Below are 20,660 nucleotides of genomic sequence, written 5' to 3'. Positions count from 1 at the left end.
AAATTTAAAAAAATAAAATTCACCACATTAAAGCATATGATTCAGTGGTTTTAGTATAGTCACAAGGCTGTGCAACCATCACCATTATCTAATGTATTTATCTTTAGACTGATGATCTTCGAACTTTTTTTAGCAATAGATTTTCCCCTTAAAGAACTTTAAGTGGGGCCCTCAGAAATATAAAAATAGATGGAAAGGGATGGGAGGGGTGCCAGGCACCCTCACAGCCCAGCCCGTGGCATCATGGGACATGCTTTGAAATCTAGTCCAGGTCATGCCTCTTTCAAAACTAGAATAAACTGACGTCCACGGGACAGAGGGGCCAGGTATGGGGAGACCTCCCGGGGAAGCAGGAATCAGGGCTTCTGGCTGAGTTCTGCCCTTACCTGGCTGGGCGACCTGGAGAGTTATCCGTGGGCCTCGGTATTTTCACGGATACGATGAGCAGGCGGGATGGTCCAGGCTCTGCAAGGCCGGCCTCCGCACGGTGACTGCTGTCGTGAGCGGTTATGGCTCAGGGAGAGACGAGCCATTAGGTGTGTCGAGAACCGCCAGCTTCGTATGTGTGTCTGTCCCTACGGGAATATTCCGGTTGCTTTCTTCAACGTCTTGCCCTCTCTCCTCTTCCCTCTTCAGGGCAAACTCCCAGCTCCAGGTCTTCAGGCAGCCTGGTGTTAAAAGCTCTGATAATGCAACGATTTTACAGATTTCACACAGAAATGTGTAAGGATTGCCTCCTTAGAACTCCCCTCCTGCCTTTTCTGAATTTTTATTGCACATAGAACAGCTGCTTTCCTGTTCTATGTAAGTTGATTTAACCAGAAAATAATCTTCCAGTTTTCCTTTTTTACCAAAAGTCACAACCTGTGCCCTTCTCTACGCTCTGTGAGCCAGCCGCCTTTGACAGATGACATGGACAGTAGCCGAGGGTGAAGTCTTTTGTCAGGTTGCCCTGGCAACAGCTTCAGATACGGTTTCCCTGGTCCTGTTTCAGATAACTATAGTCGAGAAGAGAAGATCTGAATGGAAATAAACCAGTCATCCAGAGGGCGTGTCCCCCTGGGGGACACAGAAGCAGGTGGCCAGCAGCTCTTGCTGCCCCCACAGCAAATCCTAGCCCTGGGTGGGCGTTTTGTAGGCTACAGCCTGAGAATTCAGGGCCCTGCAAATTCCTCGATTCTCCATCACAGTGAATCATTTCATCAGCAAGACAGCGAGTCAACTAATGGTCACTGGACTGCAGACAGTGAGGATGATGTAGGGACAAGCAGCTCTAAGTAAGTTAAGTCAATAATCACGATAGACTCAGAGTCCAGCTTTGAGGCAGCCTTTGCTGCTGTCTCTCCTCAGATGCTCTTTCCAGCTCTCTAAGTCGGAGGCTTCTCGGACCTTCCCAAGAAGAGCATTCTTTTTCTCCCCATCATGTTAGAGCTGCCGGCATGCTAGTGCCTGATATAATCTTAGAGTCGAGCCTGCGTTTCAACTGGTGTTCACGGGGATTCGACGCTTTGTGGGGGGAGGGGGGCTGCAGGAGCAGGTCTGGGACTCTACGGAAGCTTGCAACTTTTCACTCGGGTAAAGGGTTTTGCTGCCCGAAAGTTGAAAGAAAGACAAAGAAGTGGGGTGGGGGGCGAGAGAAAGAGAGAGAAAAGAAAAACCTGAGCTCATCTACCACCCGCATTTTGCTGGGATTTCTGCCCGGAAACGGAGGCCCAAAGCAGTCAAAGAGCTCATCTGTGCTCGCACAGCTGGGGCACTGGATTTAGATGGTGATTTATTCAGCCCTGTGGCGTGTGTTCTCTTCTCGCCGGGCCCCACCCAGTGTGGGGTCCTCTCCCTGGAGCCCGGCCTCCCTGTGGTCAGGCTCCCCCGGAGTCGCCTCTGCTCCCGCTCCTCCCTCAGACCTGGTTTTGCTGCCTGAATCCTTCTGCAGAGCCGGTCCTCAGAGTCCCGCCCCTTCAGGGTGACACCTGGCCAATGACAGAGGCCCCTGCACAGCGTGGGAAACCTACCGATTCCCGGGGCTCAGCCACACCTACGCATCAGCGCTGTGGAGGGGGCACCTGGGAGTCTATGATTTAGTTTCTCCTGTGGCACTAGCAGCAGTTTGGGGGACCACTGACCCACTGCAGTCTTAAACCTGTGCAGGGTCCCTCCCCTCCTCCTTTCTTCCTTTCTTTCTATAGTCATTATTTCTCTCTCCATGTTTCCACTATTTTGCTTTCTCTGGTTCCTTCCCTGTGTCCAAACATAAGTTCAAGTCTCTTCCAGTATAAAAATATGTAAACAAACAAGAAAAAAACCCCACAACGTTTTCTACATAGCCACAAAATCCCTTTAGCTCACCTGAAAAACTATCATTCCTGATTTTAAAAGAAATGTAGTCCCAATTCAGATTTTCCTAATAGTCCCAAAACTGTCTTGTCTTGCTGTCTTTCAGTTCAGGATTCAATAAAGATCGTGCATTTACTTTGTTCTCTGTCTCTCATCTCTCTCAGTCAGTCCCAACCCTGCTCCTGCCCCTCTGTTTCTCATGACATTGACCCTTTGAAGAGCCCCGGCCAGGTGCTTTGTGGGACGCCCCACATTCTGATGTGTCTCTTACTTCCTTGTGGTGTCGTTCATGCTGCTCTCCTGGCTGCTTTACGACCTTCGAACTGGAATTAGATCTGACGGTTTGATTGGATGCAGTTAAAGCCGCTGGCCGTGTTACTTTGTGGGGGTGCTGGGGGTGACCCTGTGGCGGTGTCTGGGTCCCCCTTTCATGGATGCCGAGTGCAGTCCCAGGTTAGGGTGGTGACTTGGGGTCGCTCTGTGGAAAAGCACATGTCCGTGCAGCTAGCCATTGGTGAAACCATGCCCATAACCATTCCCCACTCATCTTTCAGCTGAGGTTTGATCTTTGGTGGCGTTTCTCGTGGTGCCTGCACCTTCTTCCTACTCCCCTGACTTCCTGGCCCTGTCGCTCTGGCTCTCCCCGCCTGGTGCATCCTTCTTCGTTTCTGAGCTGGGCTGAGGAATGGTCCCCCAAGGATGTACGTGTTCTCATCCCAGGAACCTGTGAAAATTACCTTATAGCAAAAGGGATTTTGCCCAGATGATCAAGTTCAGGATCTTGCAATGGGAGATTACCCTGGATTCTCCAGGCGGGCCGATGTGATCACAGGGTCTTTATAAGAGGGAGCAGAGGATCGGGGTCAGGCAGAAGGTGGCGTGATGACGGAAGCGGAGGGATAGAGAGAAAGAGATGGAAGATGCTGCCCTGCTGGCCTTGAAGGTGGGGGAAGGGGACCATGAGCCAAAGGATGTGTGTGGCCTCCGGAACTGTCAGAGGACCAATTTGCATTGTTTGAGGCCACTGAGCTGTGGGATGTATTATAGCAGCAATAGGAAACAACACGGTTTTTCTCAATGATCCTCTTCCTCCTTGTGCCCCTGAAATGTCTGTGGCCTCCAGGGCTGGCCCTCCATCCTCCTCTCACTCTCTGTGCCACCCCTGGGCAATTTCATCATTTCTCGTGTTTTAAACTGTCGTCTAGAAATGCTGCCGTCTCCAGCCAGTGCGGAAATCAGCCCTGCGGGCGGGCGAGCAGCGGGCTGGAGTGGGTTTCTCCGGGGCAGGGCGGATAGAACTGAAACAGCAGGTCACCGGGCGGCCCCAGCAAATGGCAGTCATAGAGCAGAGACAGCCGGTGCCGCCCCAGCTCTGTGCCTCCCGGGCTGGGGCCTTGGGGGCCCGCCCCTGGGGCTGCTCGGGGCCAGAGGGCTCGCCTTCTCGGGCAGCAAGGACTGGGCTTTCCCAGAGCTTAAAACCAGTTATGCAAAGAAATCTTGAAAGAGGGAAGACGTGGTAGGGGTAGAAGGAGAGGATGTCTTCAGTCTCAAAATGCCCTTCCTGGTAGCCAGGGGATTTGCTGGAGGAGATCACATCAGACTGGGCTGTTTCTCCTGTTTCCGGGAGTCGCTGTGCGGTTGGGAGGACTGGGCCCGGGTGTTAAAGTCAAAACCACCTGCTCTACAAGCTCTGCCTTCTCCGCTAGGATCCCCTTCGGGAAGCAAAGAGGCAGTGCCCATTTCTCCTTAGGTAGGCAACCAGGAAAGGCCAGCTGTCCTGGATCAGGGGAGAGCTGGGGTTCTCAGAGCGCCCATCAGTAGAAGGGAAGGCTAACTTCCACATGGAGAGGCTGGGCGAGCACCGAAGGGAGGCCAGCCAGCTCAGCTGCTGTTTTCCAGACCAGGGGAGAGCTGGTTTTGCAATGTCAATATTTGGAGATTCTCTTTCTTTATTGACCCAGGCCCTTCGTAACTCTCAGCTTTCACACAGTTGCGGCTCCTTCCTGTCTGTCCCAGAGCGTTGGAGATGTGTCCCAGCAAGCTTGGCCCCCTTGGGAGTGTATAGAGAGCTGACACTTTGATCTTGAAAGGGTGGCCCCAGCAGTACCCATGGCCTTTGAAGTGTCACATGTTCAGGATTTTCAGTTCGTTGCTATGGAGACCTTTCTCATCATTGTAATATTAAAAAGAAACCAGTTATTATTTCACAATCTCATGCATTAGGTAAGTGGCATTTTCACAAAAGCCGTTTGTAAGGTATGAATTAACAATGGTAAGGGTGAGCCCGACCAGGATGGCTCGGTCAGGGGCACATGCCTGGGTTGCGGGCTCGATCCCCAATAGGGGGGCGTGCAGGAGGCAGCCAATCAATGATTCTCTCCCATCATTGATGTTTCTGTCTTTCTTTCCCTCTCCCTTCTTCTCTGAAATCAATAAACATAGATTTAAAAAATAATGGTAAGGGGAAACAGGCAGAAAATTCCTGCTTGTAAAAAAATAGTGACCAGTGGCACAGGTGAGTGGGCCCAGTGAAAACTCAGGGGTGTTGACAGCAAGCCAAAAATGCGCTGGGGTCGGGGAGGGGAGGAGGCTGGACCGGTTACTGTGATGGGCTGGTCATACCAAGCCTGTGAGGCAGCTGCTCTTGTTAACCCCGTTTTACAGATGGGGGACTGAGGCGCAGGGAGCCTAGGGAACTTGGCCCAGACCGGCTTCCTAGTAAGTGGAGGAGTGGGGTTCAGAAATGAGGTTTGGCTCCAGAGGCCTTCTCACACCCTGGCACTACGCTGCCTGTGATGAGAGGGACGAAGGCCGTCCTCACTGCGGACCTTGGAGACTCCGCCCCCTGGCAGCCAGGTCTGGGCGCATGGCCCAAGTGGACTTCCACAGTGTGGTCCCGTGACCAGAGCCCCCATGAAGCACCCCGATTTCACCCTCTGAACCACGAGCACCGAAGTTTCTGTGTGGCCTCCTCCTGTCGGCGTGGGAGACTCGGGAACAGCGTGGGGTGGGCCCTTTAGCAGCTGCCCCCACGGGGACACCGCAGGTCACCTGGGCTGGTGTGTCTGTCCTGCTGGTCCCTCAGGCTCAGAAGAAGGGATGCTCCTCCTGTCAGCCTATCACACCAAGGGTTTCTAAGGATGCTCGGAGATCCTGGTACCAAACACGATGCCTATTGTAATAGCTGGCCCTGGTGCCCCCATAGCACAATAAACGGGGCACGCACCCTCTTATAGCATCAAGTGCAGTCTCAGCACCAGACTATAACGAGGAAGAGTGCTGTCCCACCCTGTTCACCAAGTGACCCTCAGTCCCCGAATGGTACGTCAGGGGCATGGCCTCACCTTCCCGCTCCCCTGCTCCCTGTCACCTCCCCGCTCCCACTCTCCGGAGCCAGTCCATTGAGGGGTGGCCGGGACTGCTTCTCTCTGAGTGTGCTGCCTGCATGGTCCACACTGCCCACCTGGGCTCGTCCCCTGTGACGGCCTGTCTGGGTCTGTGTTGGTGGCATGGAAAGGACAAGGGTCACGCTCCCCGGAGCTGCTGGAGCGGCCACAAGCAACCACTGTCCCCCTGTCCACCGCAGCACAGTTCCTGGGCATCCGCCGTGCCAGGCAGTGCCAGTGCTGGCCTTTTAACCCCTTGTTTAACCCTGGCATCAGTCCTAGCGTCCCCATGTTACAGATGAGGGAACAGAGGCTCAGAAGGTACACGGTGTGCCCACGGTCGCACAGATGACAGGATGCAGAGTGGTGTCTGGTCACCGGCCCAGCAGCCGGAGGGGGAGCACAACTGTTTAAGTAGGAGAACCGTTCCATCAAAACCAAAATGTGAGGAGAAGGCTCAGAATGAAGGTTCCGGGGGAATGAGCACAGGAGAGTGAAGACCCAGGGCCGCAGAGGGGCAGAGAAGAGAAGGGTGAGGGTCTTTTCCAGGGAGGCGAGCAGCTGTGGGTGGCCCCGTCTAGAAAAAGGCCCACAAGGGATCCCCTGCGGGTTTTCCACCCTCGTGAACTTCGTGGCTGTCGCTGAATTTTCCATTTTTAAACATGGGCTGTAATCTCAATTCTAACCTTGCAGCCAGGGGGGTCATAGTCAAAATATTGAGCAGCCTGGACGGCACAGATGACAGCCCATCAGAACAGACACCAGCAGGAACCTGCCGCCCGATGGGCCACGCTCCTCACGGCACTTTGGGGAGGAGGAAAGTCAGTGTTGGCAGTGAAGGGGGACTTGATGGCACATTCCATAGAGTAGGGACGGATCCAGAGAGGCGGCAGAGAGGGGGCTGGAGGGGAAGAGGAGGCCAGGTTGCCTGTGGGTGACGCTGCAGTCTCTCTCAAATGTGGGCCTCGGACCATCAGACCGTCCACCAGTTTCCTGGGACTTTGCTAAAAGGTAAACCCCCGGGCCTTGTCCAAGACTGACAGCACGTCTGGTGGCTAGAATGTGGGTGTTTACCAAGCATTCCGCCACCCCCCCTCCCCCCGCGCCGCCCACACACACACACACACACACACACACACACACACACACACTGTTGTACCGTAGGGTTTGGAAACGAACACCCTCACCCCTTAGGACAAAACTAAGGTCATCCCCAGCCGCGTCTTCATCCGATGCTTGTTCTTCCCTGACAGGCGCCCCCCCCTCGCCCCCCAACCCCCATCAGGCCTGAGGCACTAGCGGAAGCAGAGCGGGAACCAAAGCCAGGTTTGCAGGGCCGAGGTGCAACGGCGGCTGCAGGGGGCTGAGGCCTGGGTGATTCCTCAGGGGCCCTGAGCAGGTTACTTCATGTTTGCGGGTCTCAATCTCTTTGTAAAATGAGAATAATAATCCTAGCTCTCTCATTTAGAGTCATTTTAAGAAATAAAAGAGATGGTGTACGTAAAAGGCTTAGGGTAGTACCTGCTCTGTATACGCTTCTCAGCTTTCATTGCTACTGGCCCGTGAAGCTTGGTCATTCAGTCCCCTGGCTGCATCTGAGTCCACGCTGTCACTACACGTTAGGGACAAAGTCTTGGTTGGACTGTTTCTCCCTCGTGATTAGTGGCCTCCTCTGTTTCAGCCTCGTTTTAATTATTCTCAAGTGCGTGCACTTTTGCGTACACACAAGTAGTCGGTCTTATTTTAAGCTGCCTCGTCATGTGAGAAGGAAATACAAGTGAAAACAGTCAGGACCTCAGTGAATGAAGAGTGGGCTGCTCATCTCACACGGGGCGGGGGGCGGGGGGGGGGGAGTCCCACCCACAGGCCCCCGCCTGGGAGCAGAGATCTGCAGCTGGAACCCTATAGCGGCTCGTCCCCTGCGAGTGGGCAGACCCGCTGCCCAAGCCAGGCTTAGGCGGTGGGGAGAGCGGCCTGGGAACATCCTGTTCATGGTTGAGAGCAGCGACGCACCCAAATTTAGCTTCAGACAAACTTAGCCTCAGCCTCGTATCAGCCCGAGTCTGTGCTCTAGCCTTAGGGGGCTTCTGAAGGTCAGGGAGCCAGGACTGGCTTTATTGTTGTTTCTCGAACTCCTGAACTCGTGTCTCATCAGTGGTCTTGTGATCACACGGACGACCACTACGCCTCTTCCCCGTAGCCGTGCCTTTCAGATTGACTGCTAATGTCAGTATAGTTGCTTGCAAATATATGTCTATATTTTAGGTGTAACTTGGAAGAAAAGATCACCTTAGCAGCTTTGCATGTTGCGATTGAATGTCAGCAGAAAATAAACGTATATTTATCATTGCAAGAACAAAAACTACAATAGTTAATGTTTGTGGCAATTGCTAATTTCATCCAGGAAACACTTAACAACTTTTAAGTAGTTAAATAGGAAAATAGATGGACAATACTGAATATTGTGAGAGCACAGCAGCAAGGTAAGTTTAGGATAATAGTGATTAGAGGGCTGGAAATTTCAGTCCCCCCCACCCCCACCCCACAACCCCCAGGGAGAAAAGGGGCTGAAGATTGAGCTCGGTCACCAGTAGCCAATGATTTAATCAGTTATGTTACATAATGAAGCCGCCATAAACCCCAAAGGTCGGGGTTTGGAGAAGCTCTGGGGATGCAGAGATATCGGTAGGGAAACTCCTCCCCTTCCCACACACATGCCCCCCCCCCCCCCGTCTCTTCCATCTGGCTGTTCTTGAGTTATATCTTTTTATACTAAACTGGTAATCTAATAAAAGGCTTCCCTGAGCACTGGCAGCCACTATAGCAAGTGAATCAAACCAAGGAGGGGGTTGAGGGAATCTCCCATCTCTAGCTGGTCAGTCAGAAGCACAGGTGAGAGCCTGGACCTGCCCTGGGTCCGAGGGGGACAGTCTTATAGGACTGAACCCTCGGCCGTGGGGTCTGATGCGCTCTCTGGGTCAATCGTGTCAGAACTGAGCTGAAGCCTAAGACACCAGCTGGTGTCTGGAGCATGGCTTGTCAGCGCCGTGGAAACCACACACACACCCCGCACTGGAGCTGGTACTAGAATGATCTCAATTGTACATCCTTTCTGAACCCACCAAAACATGGTAGCAACTAAATAATGCAGGTCAGAATAATGGAGGATATATTTCATCTAAGCTTTTTAGAGTAGTTTGCACTACTGAATTGATAGCAACACATAAAATAACCTATGAGACTTATATTTAATTTTTTAATAATTTAACTCCACTTAGTCGGTGATCCTGGCTTCTCTATGGGACTCAGTGGAAATCAAGTCCCTGTTTAGACTTGCAAATGTGCAGCTTGGTGACGGCAGAAGGCACCTGGCAGCGGAGGATGCAGAGCTTAAAGATGTTCTCCAGTTTTCAACAATCAAATGCGATTCCACTTTTTAATCAAGTTTCAGATGTTCTTGTTTCCGGGGTGCGTTCTAGGGAGAGCTGCGTGCTCCGATGAGGGCTTTCCCAGTGTCAGCGTTGGCCCTCGCAGCCTCTCAGCCTGTGGGTGCGCCCTGTGCAGTTCTGGGGGTCACAGGAAGCCAGGGTCCCCTTCACTTTGTCTTCGCTCCCCTCCCCCGCTCACCCAGGCCTGCTGTGTAGTCAGGAGCTGTGAGCAGGACTTGGAACTCGGTGTGCTGTGGGAGGCGGACCAGCGCCGGGTCTGGGATGCGTGGTTCCCGGGGTGTGGATGTCCCCTGGCTTTCATACAGCAGGGCCCTGGGGCCACCAAGTCCCAGAGCTCAAAGGCGGGGAGCACAGTGGTCACCCCTCCCGTGCATCTCTCTCTCCTCCCGGGTAGTTTGTGAAGTTTGCCAACATCGAGGAGGACACCCCGTCCTACCATCGGAGCTACGACTTCTTTGTGTCCCGCTTCAGTGAAATGTGCCACTCCAGCCACGACGACCTGGAAATCAAGACCAAGTGAGCAGCGAGGGCGAGGGGCGTGTGCAGTTGATGACGGAAGCGTGGAGGGGTCTTACAGGGGTCCCAGCCCGTGTGTGTCTGATTCCTCTGGGGCAGTGGTTCTCAACCTTCCTAACGCCGCGACCCTTTAATGCAGTTCCTCATGGTGTGGTGACCCCCAATTTCATTGTTACAAATTGAACATAATTAAAGCACAGTGATTAATCACCAAAACAATATGTAATTATATATGTGTTTTCCTATGGCCTTAGGCGACCCCTGTGAAAGGGTCATTCGACCCCAAAGGGGTCGCGACCCACAGGTTGAGAACCGCTGCTCTGGGGTTTGCCTCTCTCAGACGTTCCTGGGGAGGAGAGAGCCCCTGGTGGAACATGGGTGGGCAAGCGGGCAGTGCTGGGCAAGCGGGCAGTGCTGGGCTCCCGACACGCGCTTTCTAAAGGAGCAGCCTCTGGGGCAGGAAACTGGGTGGATGTGAGATAATGGGCCTGGGAGGCCAATTTGGGAGCCAGTGACAGGCATGCACACACATGCACACCCCCATGCGCTCTTGTACATCCATTTATACACCCAGGAACATCCCCTCACCATTATCCATCCAAATATCCACCCACCAAGCCAAAGCCAAGTCCTCCCACTGGCCGCTGCCGCTGCCCCCTGACTTGTCCACTCTCCCCCACTCACTCCCCTCCGGCCAGGAGGCCTCCCGCTGCCCCGGGGCTTGGCACAGTCTGTCCCTGTCCCGAATGCTTCCCCTGTGGGTCCGCACGGCTCCCTCCACCACGGTCAAGCCTGGGCTCAAACGTGCCCTTGTCAATGACACCTTCCCCGAACTTCCCCCCACCCCTTCCCCTTCTCCCTCACCTGCTCTGTTTTATTCTCCCATGGTCCTCATCCTCTTCGGACATGTTTCTTAATTTACTCACTATGCTTCCTATTCATTGTCTGTCTCCCTCCCGCTAGCATGTAAGCCAAGAGAGCCTGGTAGCCGGGTGTGTCTCCCTCCGGTCCCCCCTCCTCACTCCTAAGTTGCTCAGAGCCCTGCATTTGGCCTCGTAGTTCTTGGCAGCACTGTCAGCTCCTGTATCTTGGGCTCAAGCTGGAGCAAACCCAGCTGAGAACAAAAGAGAGGGCACCTGAAGCCACTGCCACCTCAGGGATGAAGCTGGGTGGTACCCGGGCAAAGGCAGCCCGAGGGCATGGCCTCCTGGGCTGGTAGCCAGCCAGGAGCCCGAGTCCCAGGAAGCGTCGAAGGCCCCACCTGCCTTTTGATGGATGAATGTACCCCTCACCCCACACTTGCCACAGAAGCTGGACTTCTCAGGGTTCGAGGGCTTCATGGCCCCGTCTCACCCTTTTCCTTCCAGGATCCGAATGTCAGGCATCAAAGGGCTGCAAGGGGTGGTGAGGAAGACGGTGAATGATGAGCTGCAGGCCAATATCTGGGACCCACAGCACATGGACAAGATTGTCCCATCGCTGCTCTTCAACTTGCAGCACGTCGAAGAGGCCGAGAGGTAAGCAGACGAGGCTGGAGGTCGGACAGCAGGCCATGAGCCCTCCCAGGCTGCCTGTCCCAGCTGCCGGGGAACCGCAGGGCGTGGGCTTTGCTAAAACCGAGCTCTGAGGCCGGGGATCTTGGCTTTGTGGCCTGTTCCGCAGTGAGTCCAGGGCCAGCTTTCTGCAGCCTGTTGTGCCCCTCAGGTCTGCGTTCACGGAGGCAGGATGGTAATGGTGCTGGGCTCCCTGGGATGCTGGGCTCCTTGTTTGGGAAGAACCAAGACTCAGGGGCCTCCTCTCTCTGGAAGCAGCAGGCCAAGGTGGTTTTAAAAGGCCTTGCGTGGCTCCACTTCCTGAGGACTTTCCCTCCCTGACCTTCCTTCCTCCCTCACATCCTAATGGTATTTCAGGCCCTGAAAACAGGCCTGCTTGACCAGACAGCCCCCAGACCTGGCACTCATCCTGTCCCACCCCTTGCGCTTCCTCTCTGTGAAGTGGGGTGCAGGGGAAGGTTCAGGTCCCTGTCCACTTGGCTGTGCTTGGGGCTGGCAGAGGGTATGGGTCCCTCGCTTTCTGTCAGTTGAGCCTGTGCTGCTCGTCAGGCAGGGAGAGGAAGTGTGCCCTCTGGTGGCTGTGTCTGGAATCGCACCTCCATTGACACGATTGGCCTGGGGTCTCAGGGCCCTGAGTCCTGGGGATCCTTCTGTCCAGGTTGGGCCCACCCTCTGTGGCTCAGTAACCTGAGCCAACCACTGTGCCTTTCTCCCCTCCCCCTTTCCTCTCCCTTCTCCTCTCTCCCACTTTCCTTTGCTTTCCGATCTTCTGCCCACCTGTCTTCATATCACACATCTTCTTTGCCTTCTGAAGCCTCAGGGGCATGGAGATACTCGTGGCCATGCCTCCCCTGCCCCTGGTGCTCAGGGTCCCTGTCCTCCTGACAGAGGCACATCAGGCCTATCCCTAAGGATCTCTAGGAAAAAGCCTCTCCCTTCTCCCACCATCTTCCTCCACTCTGGGAGTCTACCCCATATAGTTTCTGAGTCGTGACATCTCCCCTACTGTCACCACTTTCCTGGGTGCAGCACAGCCTCCCAGGCACACGCAGAGCCGGGTCCCGGCTTGGCCTCCCACCCTTCACCCACGAGGCTGTGTGTCCCCACAGCCGGTCCCCCTCGCCCCTCCAAGCGCCGGAGAAGGAGAAGGAGAACCCGGCAGAGCTGGCTGAGAGGTGCCTTCGGGAACTGCTGGGCCGGGCTGCCTTTGGCAACATCAAAAATGCTATCAAGCCTGTTCTCATGTGAGTCCTACACCACCCCTTTCACCCCCTACCCCCACCCCCCCACTCCCACCCCCGTCCCCAAGCGAACAGTTTCGGAGTTTCGGGTCCTGGCATCTAAGGAGGTGATAAGGTCAGTCCCTTCTCTGTGCCTGTGTTCGCTGCACTGGGACAACGAAAGCTACCACACAGCGGCCAAGTGCAGCTTTGGGGAGAGGAGTTGGTAGGAGGGGCCCCGAAGCTGAAGGAAGGTGCCCGGTTAACTCCTAAAGCCACGGCTTCCTTGACCTCCTTCCAGCCCTGGGGCTGGGACCGCCCTGGGTCTTCCCTTCTCTCACCTGGGGCTCTGTGAGGGCTGGGTCTCTGGGAGGTGCTCACTCCCCCCAGCGTCTCTCTCCTCCTTAACACCACTCTGCATGTCATAGCTGTCCCCTCTATTTCTCTCCCTCACAGCCACCTGGATAACCATTCTCTGTGGGAACCCAAGGTGTTCGCCATCCGTTGCTTTAAAATCATCATGTATTCAATTCAGGTACGGCTTGTCCCCCGGCCAAGGGACTTCTGGGGCAGGAAGTGCGCTTGTAGACAAAGCCACTTCCAAACCGGTTCTGCTGAACCTCACTGTGGAGCGTGGCCAGTTTAGCTTTATTTCTAATCCATCACAGACCAATACTTTACAAAGTACAATTTTTAAAAATCCATAGAGAGTGTAAATGAAAAATTCGTGAAAAGTTCAAGCCCATAGGCCATGCTTGGTGCCGACTCTCCAGTTCTGTACTTATCTCAGAATAAACGGGCACCAGGCAGCTCTGGCATTGTCGCCAGGCCACGGCCACGCTTTGCGCAGCACTAGGCTAAGCCCGTGGCCTCCTGCGGCCCTTACCAATGAGACACGGGGAACGGAAAGGAAGACAATAGTCTAAAGTGGACTTCTGCCCCATTTGGGGTGAAAGGGCCCAGGAAAAGCAGGGACATCCAGGTCTTCACTCGGTTGGGCTTTGTTCCTTGTTGGACCGAGAGGGAGGTGCTCAGGGAAAGGACCCTTCCTCCACCCGCCTTTGGGTCCCAGGCCGGGGCTGCCCGGTTCAGAGGCCACATGGGGGTGCTATTGGGGACCAGCACGTCTTCCTCCCCCCAGCCGCAGCACTCCCACCTGGTTATCCAGCAGCTCCTGGGCCACCTGGATGCCAACAGCCGCAGTGCGGCCACCGTGCGCGCGGGCATCGTGGAGGTGCTGTCGGAGGCCGCTGTCATCGCCGCCACCGGTTCTGTGGGTAAGGCGGCCCTGGGAGGCGTGGGGGCTGGGACCCCTCCGGGACGAAGGGCTGCCCCCCCCCCCCTGCTTCCAGAAAAGGGCAAGGGAGGCGCCTTAGGGAGGGGTCAGGGCAGGGAACCTGGGGAGAGGAAGCCCTGGTGGGGGTGCAGGGCAGGGAAGAAGGGAAGGCGCCAGCCCTGAATGCTGGGTCCCCACCCCGCCGTGCAGGGCCCACGGTGCTGGAGATGTTCAACACCCTGCTGCGGCAGCTGCGGCTCAGCATCGACTACGCCCTGACCGGGAGCTACGACGGGAGCTACGACGGGGCGGGCATCAGCCTGGGCACCAAGATCATCAAGGAGCACGAAGAGCGCATGTTCCAGGAGGCCGTCATCAAGACCATAGGTGCGGGTGCCCGAGAGGGGCGAGGGGCGTGGTCCAGGGATGGCACCCCCGGGGACTTCGGTCGGGGCATTGCAGGATTGTCCTCTGTGCATGCTGCTCACCAACACGGGAGGGAAGTGGAGTCCGTCCATGGTGCATGCAGCGCACAGACCGTCCCAATCGGGCTGAGTGGGCGCCTGGATTTGAGGCCACAGGCTAAAGAGGCAAACTCTTCCCGCGCCCAGTCCCCCTAGGCCTGCCTGCTGCTCCCAAGTGTGAGGGGTCGGAGAGGCGATGGGGAGGGAGGGAAAGGAAAGGAAGGAAGAGGAACGGGAGCGAGCCATGGAGAACATGTGCATGCGCTGGGGTGAGGGAGGAACTGTACAGCCACGTCACGTGTAAGGCTCATCACTTCCAGAGCCTTCCTGCCCGGAGCCATTGGAGCGTCCCCCAGCTCTGAGAAGCAGGCAGGGCAGGAATCACCCCAGCTCACAGCGAGCCGCTGAGATTACGGGGCTGCCTTCCTTCCAGAAAGGGCCAGGCACCTCCCGGAGGTGTCAGAGCCGGTGTCCCGCGGCACCCAGCAGAGCAGCTGGTGGCAGAGCCTCGGTGGGCACCGGGGGCTGCTGCCTGGCCCAGGGTCCAGGTCTCCATCCCAGAGACCTGAGCCTCCGGCTCTGGACTAAGCGGAGGAACTGGATCCTGGACGAGTGAGTCGTCTGGAATTATCTAGGTTCCTCCTCTGGGTCTTAATCGTCTCCCCAGAGAAGCAGCAGAAAGCCTGAGCTGAGCGACTCCGGCAGCCGTTGGCCTCACGGGGCCGACCCTCTCCACCATCTTTCTCCCGCAGGCTCCTTTGCCAGCACGTTGCCCACGTATCAGCGCTCGGAGGTGATCCTCTTCATCATGAGCAAGGTCCCGCTGCCCTCTCTGCATCACCCTGTGGAGACGGGGAGGACCGGGTAGGTCTGCCACGCCTTCCTCCCGCTCTCTCCTCCCTGGATCTCCCCTCACTTCTCTCATTCTGCTCTCAAACCCCACCCGAGCCTTTAGGGGGGCCCTTGGATCCAACAGCAGTTCCTCAGGCTGCCACCCTCCCTCCCCAATAACCACCTCCCGCCTTGCGGGGAGCCATTAATTCCCGGTCTGCTTCCTGGTTCTGAGGTCACCGTCCTGGGTAACTCAACACATAAGCCTCATGGGGAATCTAATCACGAGGGAGAACTACGCAGGCAAGTGTGGGGTCGCCACCCAAGTCACATCCTGATGGGAGTGTGTATCTCTGGTCTGCAGAGAGAACAGGAACCGGCTGACCCAGATTATGCTGCTGAAATCCCTCCTTCAGGTGAGCCTCCCGTCCCCTTCCCGCTCTGCCTCTGCGGGAGGAAGCTCCTTCCCAGGTCCAGGGTCGGCTCCAGCATACAGCTTGCAGCTTGCACGTGCACAGATACGTCTATGCAAAGGGCCGAGGTGGGACTGACACCAGCCTGTGTCCCTCTCACTTGCCTGGCTGGGCACACACAGGATCCTTATCAGCTACCGATAGCACTGTCACTCTCATCCTCTCTGTACTGAGATGGAATCTGCTGGTTCCCGCCCCTTCCCGCTCCAATGACCTGCGCAGATCCTTCCCCGCTGTTCCCTCCTGGTTTCACCTCAGTCTCCCAGCCACAAGCTTTCCCTTCGTCAGTGTTTCATATTTCTCTTTTTGCATCTCTCAGCCATCACGTCTAGAGATTCATTGTTCTCAAAGGTCATTCCCATGACCAACTTGTTGAGCTGTAGAGATTCCCTAGAGATTCTGAGCCACCAGCCTGCGTGGGGTCCTGACTCTGTGTCTGTAACAGGCTCCCCAGTTATCCTTGTGCACAGCCTTGGCCTAAACTCCGGACGTCTCACAGCTACACGATTCTCCCAGTTGCTTTTATCTCCCTCTCTCCTCACCTACCATAAATACAACCACAAGAATTTTCTGGAAATGCTGTTCCCCACATGTTGCCTCTTGTTAAAGTGTAGGTCTCAGTTTCCAGTTGAGGTACATCTAGATTTCATACAGGCATACCTTGGAGATATTGCAGGTTTGGTTCCAGACCCCGGCAATAAAGCGAGTGCGCAATAAAGCAAGACACACGGACTTTTTGGTCTCCTAGTGCACATAAAAGTTATGTTTACACCGTGCATACTGCAGTCTTTTAGGTGTGCAATAGCACTATGTCTAAAACTAATGTACATATCTTATTTTCAAAATAATTTATTGCTAAAAGTGCTAATCATCATCAGAGGCTTCAGCCTTTGTGCTGGTGGAGGGTCTTACCTTCAGTTTGCCAAACCATGCAATATCTGCGAAGCACAATGGGCCATGCCTGTCTTCAGACTGAAGGTGGAAGGTCTCCAATGCCCTTTCCCTCCCTCGACTCCCCATCGCATCCCTCAGCCTTCTCTGTTCCAGCCATGGCAGCCTGAACAGCCCTCACTCCCACTCAGGCCTTCCCTCCCCTCCCCCAGCCCACGCCTTTCATGCCACTCTATGTGTATAGAGGCTTTTCATGCTAATGCTGCCCGCATCTGGTTCCCTCCTCCTGTATGGACTCCTGCCATTTCTTCACATCCCTCACTGATTTGTACCTGGCATCTTGGTAAGGTGACATTTTGGGCCGCGCTCGGGTACATCCCCCTTCAGAGAACACTGGTGTTGGCCTTTGATGGCGCCAGGTTTTGCTAGCTCCTCCAGGGCCTGCTGAATCGTCCAAGGCATTGTTTTAGAACATAGGGACTTAACAGTAAATATGTTTCGCTGCTTTTGACTGCTCTGACATCACGTGGGATGTGTCTATGCCAATTGGCTTTGATCAGAAGACCCCTTTCATGGCCACAGCCAATCGCTGTGTGTGCTTTTGGTTGCCATGCGCGTAGGTTCTGATTCCGCAGCCCAGCTGTAGGTTCTTCCGCTGTCTGTCCATCGCTCTGTGACCGTCCACCCGCCTAGTAAGCCTTGTATTCACGGTGAGTCTTCATCAGTTGTGCCGATGGCCGGAACATAAGTTCAGAGGCTCCCTGACTCCTGCTCCCCTCAGTACTCATCCCTCGCTTGCTTTTAACCATTTAAAGTTCCTGCACACGGTCCCCATCCAACCACATGTCTACTGAGCTGAGCGGAGGAGGTTGTCTCGGATGTCGGTGTGTTCAAAAAAGTGGCCTCAGGCATCCAGGGTCCAGGGTGGGTCTGGACTGGGGGATCTGGACTGGGAGGTGCCGAGAGAGGGTGAATGCTTCAGACCAGACCTCTGCTGGCGGCTGCTCCATCTCCTCACTGCACCTGAGAGGCCAGCGTTCCTAAGCGTGGCCATCCGGGGCTCCCTTGCAGGTGTCCCTAGGTTTTCAGTGCAGCAATATGATGTCAGCCCTGCCCAGCAACTTCCTGGACCGCCTTCTGTCCACTGCCCTCATGGATGACCCAGAGATCCGTCTCTTCGTTCTAGAGATTCTCATCAGTTTCATTGATCGTCACGGCAACCGCCACAAGTTCTCTTCCATCAGGTGAACTTGGGGCCTCCTCCCCTGTTGATATGTGATGGGAGGAGACTCCGATAGGGCCACACATGCAGATGGGAGGACAGCTCAGAGACTCAGTGAGACCCACCAGAGAACTGATCACAGATATTGACCCTGGGGCCCCGTGAGGGGAAGAGCGACTGAAAGAGCACTTGACTTGGGGGAGATAGGGGGTGGGTTGGAGATTTGGGAGATAAACAGCATCTACTAAAGGGAGTTTTCAGATGGGGAGGAAAAGAATAATCTAGATCAGTATTTAGGAAAAGGGGACAGGAACTAGAGAGCTTGGGAGAAAGTAGAGAGTGGGTTAGGAACCAGGGCTGGAGGAGCACTGGGGGGCCTTGGTACAACCAGTGGCATCGGGATGAAGCCCAGTGACACCACATGAGCTCTGACTGGCCTCACACATGGGCTAAGGTGGCCCCTCATGTCCCCTTCCAGTACCCTCAGTGACATCTCTGTCCTGAAGCTGAAAGTGGACAAGTGCTCCCGACAGGACACCGTCTTCATGAAGAAGGTTAGCAAATGTTACTTCAAGATACAGTGACTCCCCAGCAGGCCAGGCCCTGGGACCCTGACCTTCGAGTCCACCAGTCACTGCTGACCACTGCTCCCGGAGCCGGCCTCCTCCCTCTTTGTGTAGGCAGGATGAGCAGCCAACCCTCTGGGGTCAAGCCCCCAGGGTCATACTCATCACCAAGGCCAGAATGAGGACCAGGGCCAGTGACTATGTTCTGCTCCTGCAACAATTTGGGCAGCGGCTTTTGCTGCTGGTTTGACTGGACCCAGCCTTCTCTACATATGCGCTCCTGCACGTGTTCAAGTCCACTGGGCATCCTCTCCCTGGGGGTGGAAGTGGGGTATACACAGTTTTCCCACTTTCTTCAGATTAGTTTTTCTATTCTTGCTCCTCCTGTCCCCACCCTGCCACGGTGGCCTTGCCCACACCCCTATCCCCATCTCCAGCACTCCCAGCAGCTCTACAGACACATCTACCTGTGCTGTAAGGAGGAAACGAACACGCAGAAGCACTACGAGGCCCTCTATGGCTTGCTGGCGCTCCTCAGCATCGAGCTGGCCAACGAGGAGGTGGTGGTAGACCTCATCCGCCTGGTGCTGGCTATTCAGGTGGGACATGGGGGTTGGGATCGGGGGGCGGGGGGGCCTGTTGTGACCAAATACTAATTGGAGTGCTGGGGAGCAACTGCTTAACAATTGTTTTGGAGCTGGGAATACTGTGCCCTTGGTTGGCCATTCCTCCGTGAAGACCGCCCGCCCTAGCCCTGGAGGTGAACCATGAAGAATGCGCACCCCATGGCTTCGGCCCCGTCTCAGGCTCAAGGAGACCCAGGGAGCAGGGTCGTTAGCCCTCAGTAGTTCAAGCCTCTTGAAGAGTCTGAATGGGACTCCAAGAATTGCCAAGAGGGCGCTTATAAGCCTGGAGTGATTCCAAAGCAAAGCATCTGGTTCCCAAATTTGCTTCTGAGTCGCCTCAAGCATGTATTAAAAATACGTGTTTCCAGTTCTGTCCTGAGCCTGGGGGCCAGAAGATTCAACAGGCCTCCCTTGTGACTCTTGGGCAGGCAGTGTGACACTACGTCAGGCTTTAGACTTCCAAGGTCTGCCTGGGTAGAAGTACACTCTAGGCCAGGGGTGGGCAAACTTTTTGACTCAAGGGCCACAATGGGTTCTTAAACTGGACTGGAGGGCCGGAACAAAAGCATGGATGGAGTGTTTGTGTGAACTAATATAAATTCAAAGTAAACATCATTACATAAAAGGGTACTGTCTTTTTTTTTTTTTTTTAGTTTTATTCATTTCAAATGGGCCAGATCCAGCCCGCGGGCTGTAGTTTGCCCACGGCTGCTCTAGGCACTGGGGTATGGCCTTCAGATCTCAAAGATAAGGGCCTCCAGGGGCCTGAAGCTAGGCGGGCATTGCATCCTGAATTGTGGCAAGCCTGGAAATTCAGTGGTGGCCAGTCTTAGGCCCCACCTGCTTGATAGTGCTAAATCCTGCAAGGCCAACCTAGATCCTATGATTGCCTGACTGTCTTCATTCTGGAATTTGAGATTCCTTTGTATCCCAACCCCCTAGTAAAAGCATGTCAAACTCTCGGCCTGCAGGCCACATGCCTCATTTATTTGGCCCATGTTAGCTTTTGAGTTTGACATGCTTGCCCTAATAACTCCCACAACTTTCTCAACCTAACATGTGAACCCAATGTAGCAAGCCAATCCTGTCCTCCAAGCACCATGCAAGGTCTGTAGCGAAGGAAACAGCATCCCAGTGGTGGGTTTCATGATGAGGGTTTGGATAGTCAAAGTCACTAAAGCTGGAACTGCAAAGTGGGGCTTGAGGTCATCGCCTCTCATGGGTTGTTCTAGGGGCCATTCACTTCAGCTTTAATAAGGATGGCTTCTGACTTCCAGGAAATGATGAGGCAAATGCTGATGAAGCTTCATCTAGAGCAGTGGGCCATCTCCCTACGGTTGTGGGGCGTTAGGCAGAAGGTGGGGCACCAGTATAGTTTGTCAATTAAAAACTGCAAACGCCGCTCTGTGTTGCCACAGGACTTGGCCCAGGTCAATGAAGAGAACTTGCCGGTATACAACCGCTGTGCCCTCTACGCGCTGGGCGCGGCCTACCTGAACCTCATCAGCCAGCTCACGACAGTGCCAGCCTTCTGCCAGCACATCCATGAGGTTGGTGTCCCCGTGACCCTGAGATGTCCTTATGACTGTGCGAACGCAGGAAGCCCTCACTTGGGGTTTCCCCAGAACTTTTCCTTAATTGCATGAGCCCTGTGCTTAGTCATCCTCTTCATTAAAAATAGTAGCATCATTGCTTACTCGCCTCCCCCGTACACTTGCCTGCCAGCTCTCCTCCCACTTCTCACCATCTTCATAGCTTTCACCTTCCTTGTCAAAAATTGGCAAAGGATACCGAGGGAAACTCAGCATGTCACTGTCCATCCGGATGTGTTTGCAGTGCACCAGGGCGTGGGA

The 20,660-nt window shown here is 54.9% G+C and overlaps 1 protein-coding gene across 1 annotated transcript in view; it reads left to right on the top strand.

The window, feature by feature from the left end:
- EFR3B (EFR3 homolog B) overlaps positions 1-20,660 on the top strand; it is a 65,386-nt gene that overhangs the window by 36,767 nt on the left and 7,959 nt on the right. The window contains exons 5-16 of the mRNA XM_081101285.1: positions 9,564-9,685; positions 11,053-11,202; positions 12,348-12,482; positions 12,915-12,993; positions 13,600-13,735; positions 13,945-14,121; positions 14,951-15,062; positions 15,394-15,445; positions 17,465-17,637; positions 18,094-18,169; positions 18,619-18,780; positions 20,226-20,357. Of these exons, the coding sequence (XP_080957411.1) occupies positions 9,564-9,685; positions 11,053-11,202; positions 12,348-12,482; positions 12,915-12,993; positions 13,600-13,735; positions 13,945-14,121; positions 14,951-15,062; positions 15,394-15,445; positions 17,465-17,637; positions 18,094-18,169; positions 18,619-18,780; positions 20,226-20,357 (1,506 nt within the window). The remainder of the gene's footprint in view (positions 1-9,563; positions 9,686-11,052; positions 11,203-12,347; positions 12,483-12,914; positions 12,994-13,599; positions 13,736-13,944; positions 14,122-14,950; positions 15,063-15,393; positions 15,446-17,464; positions 17,638-18,093; positions 18,170-18,618; positions 18,781-20,225; positions 20,358-20,660) is intronic.

Source organism: Myotis nattereri (genome assembly GCF_964212035.1).
Source record: "Myotis nattereri genome assembly, chromosome: 10".
In the NCBI taxonomy this organism is placed as follows: Eukaryota; Metazoa; Chordata; class Mammalia; order Chiroptera; family Vespertilionidae; genus Myotis; species Myotis nattereri.
Note: the sequence above shows the minus strand (reverse complement) of the source record. Positions and strands in the feature narration are given on the sequence as shown.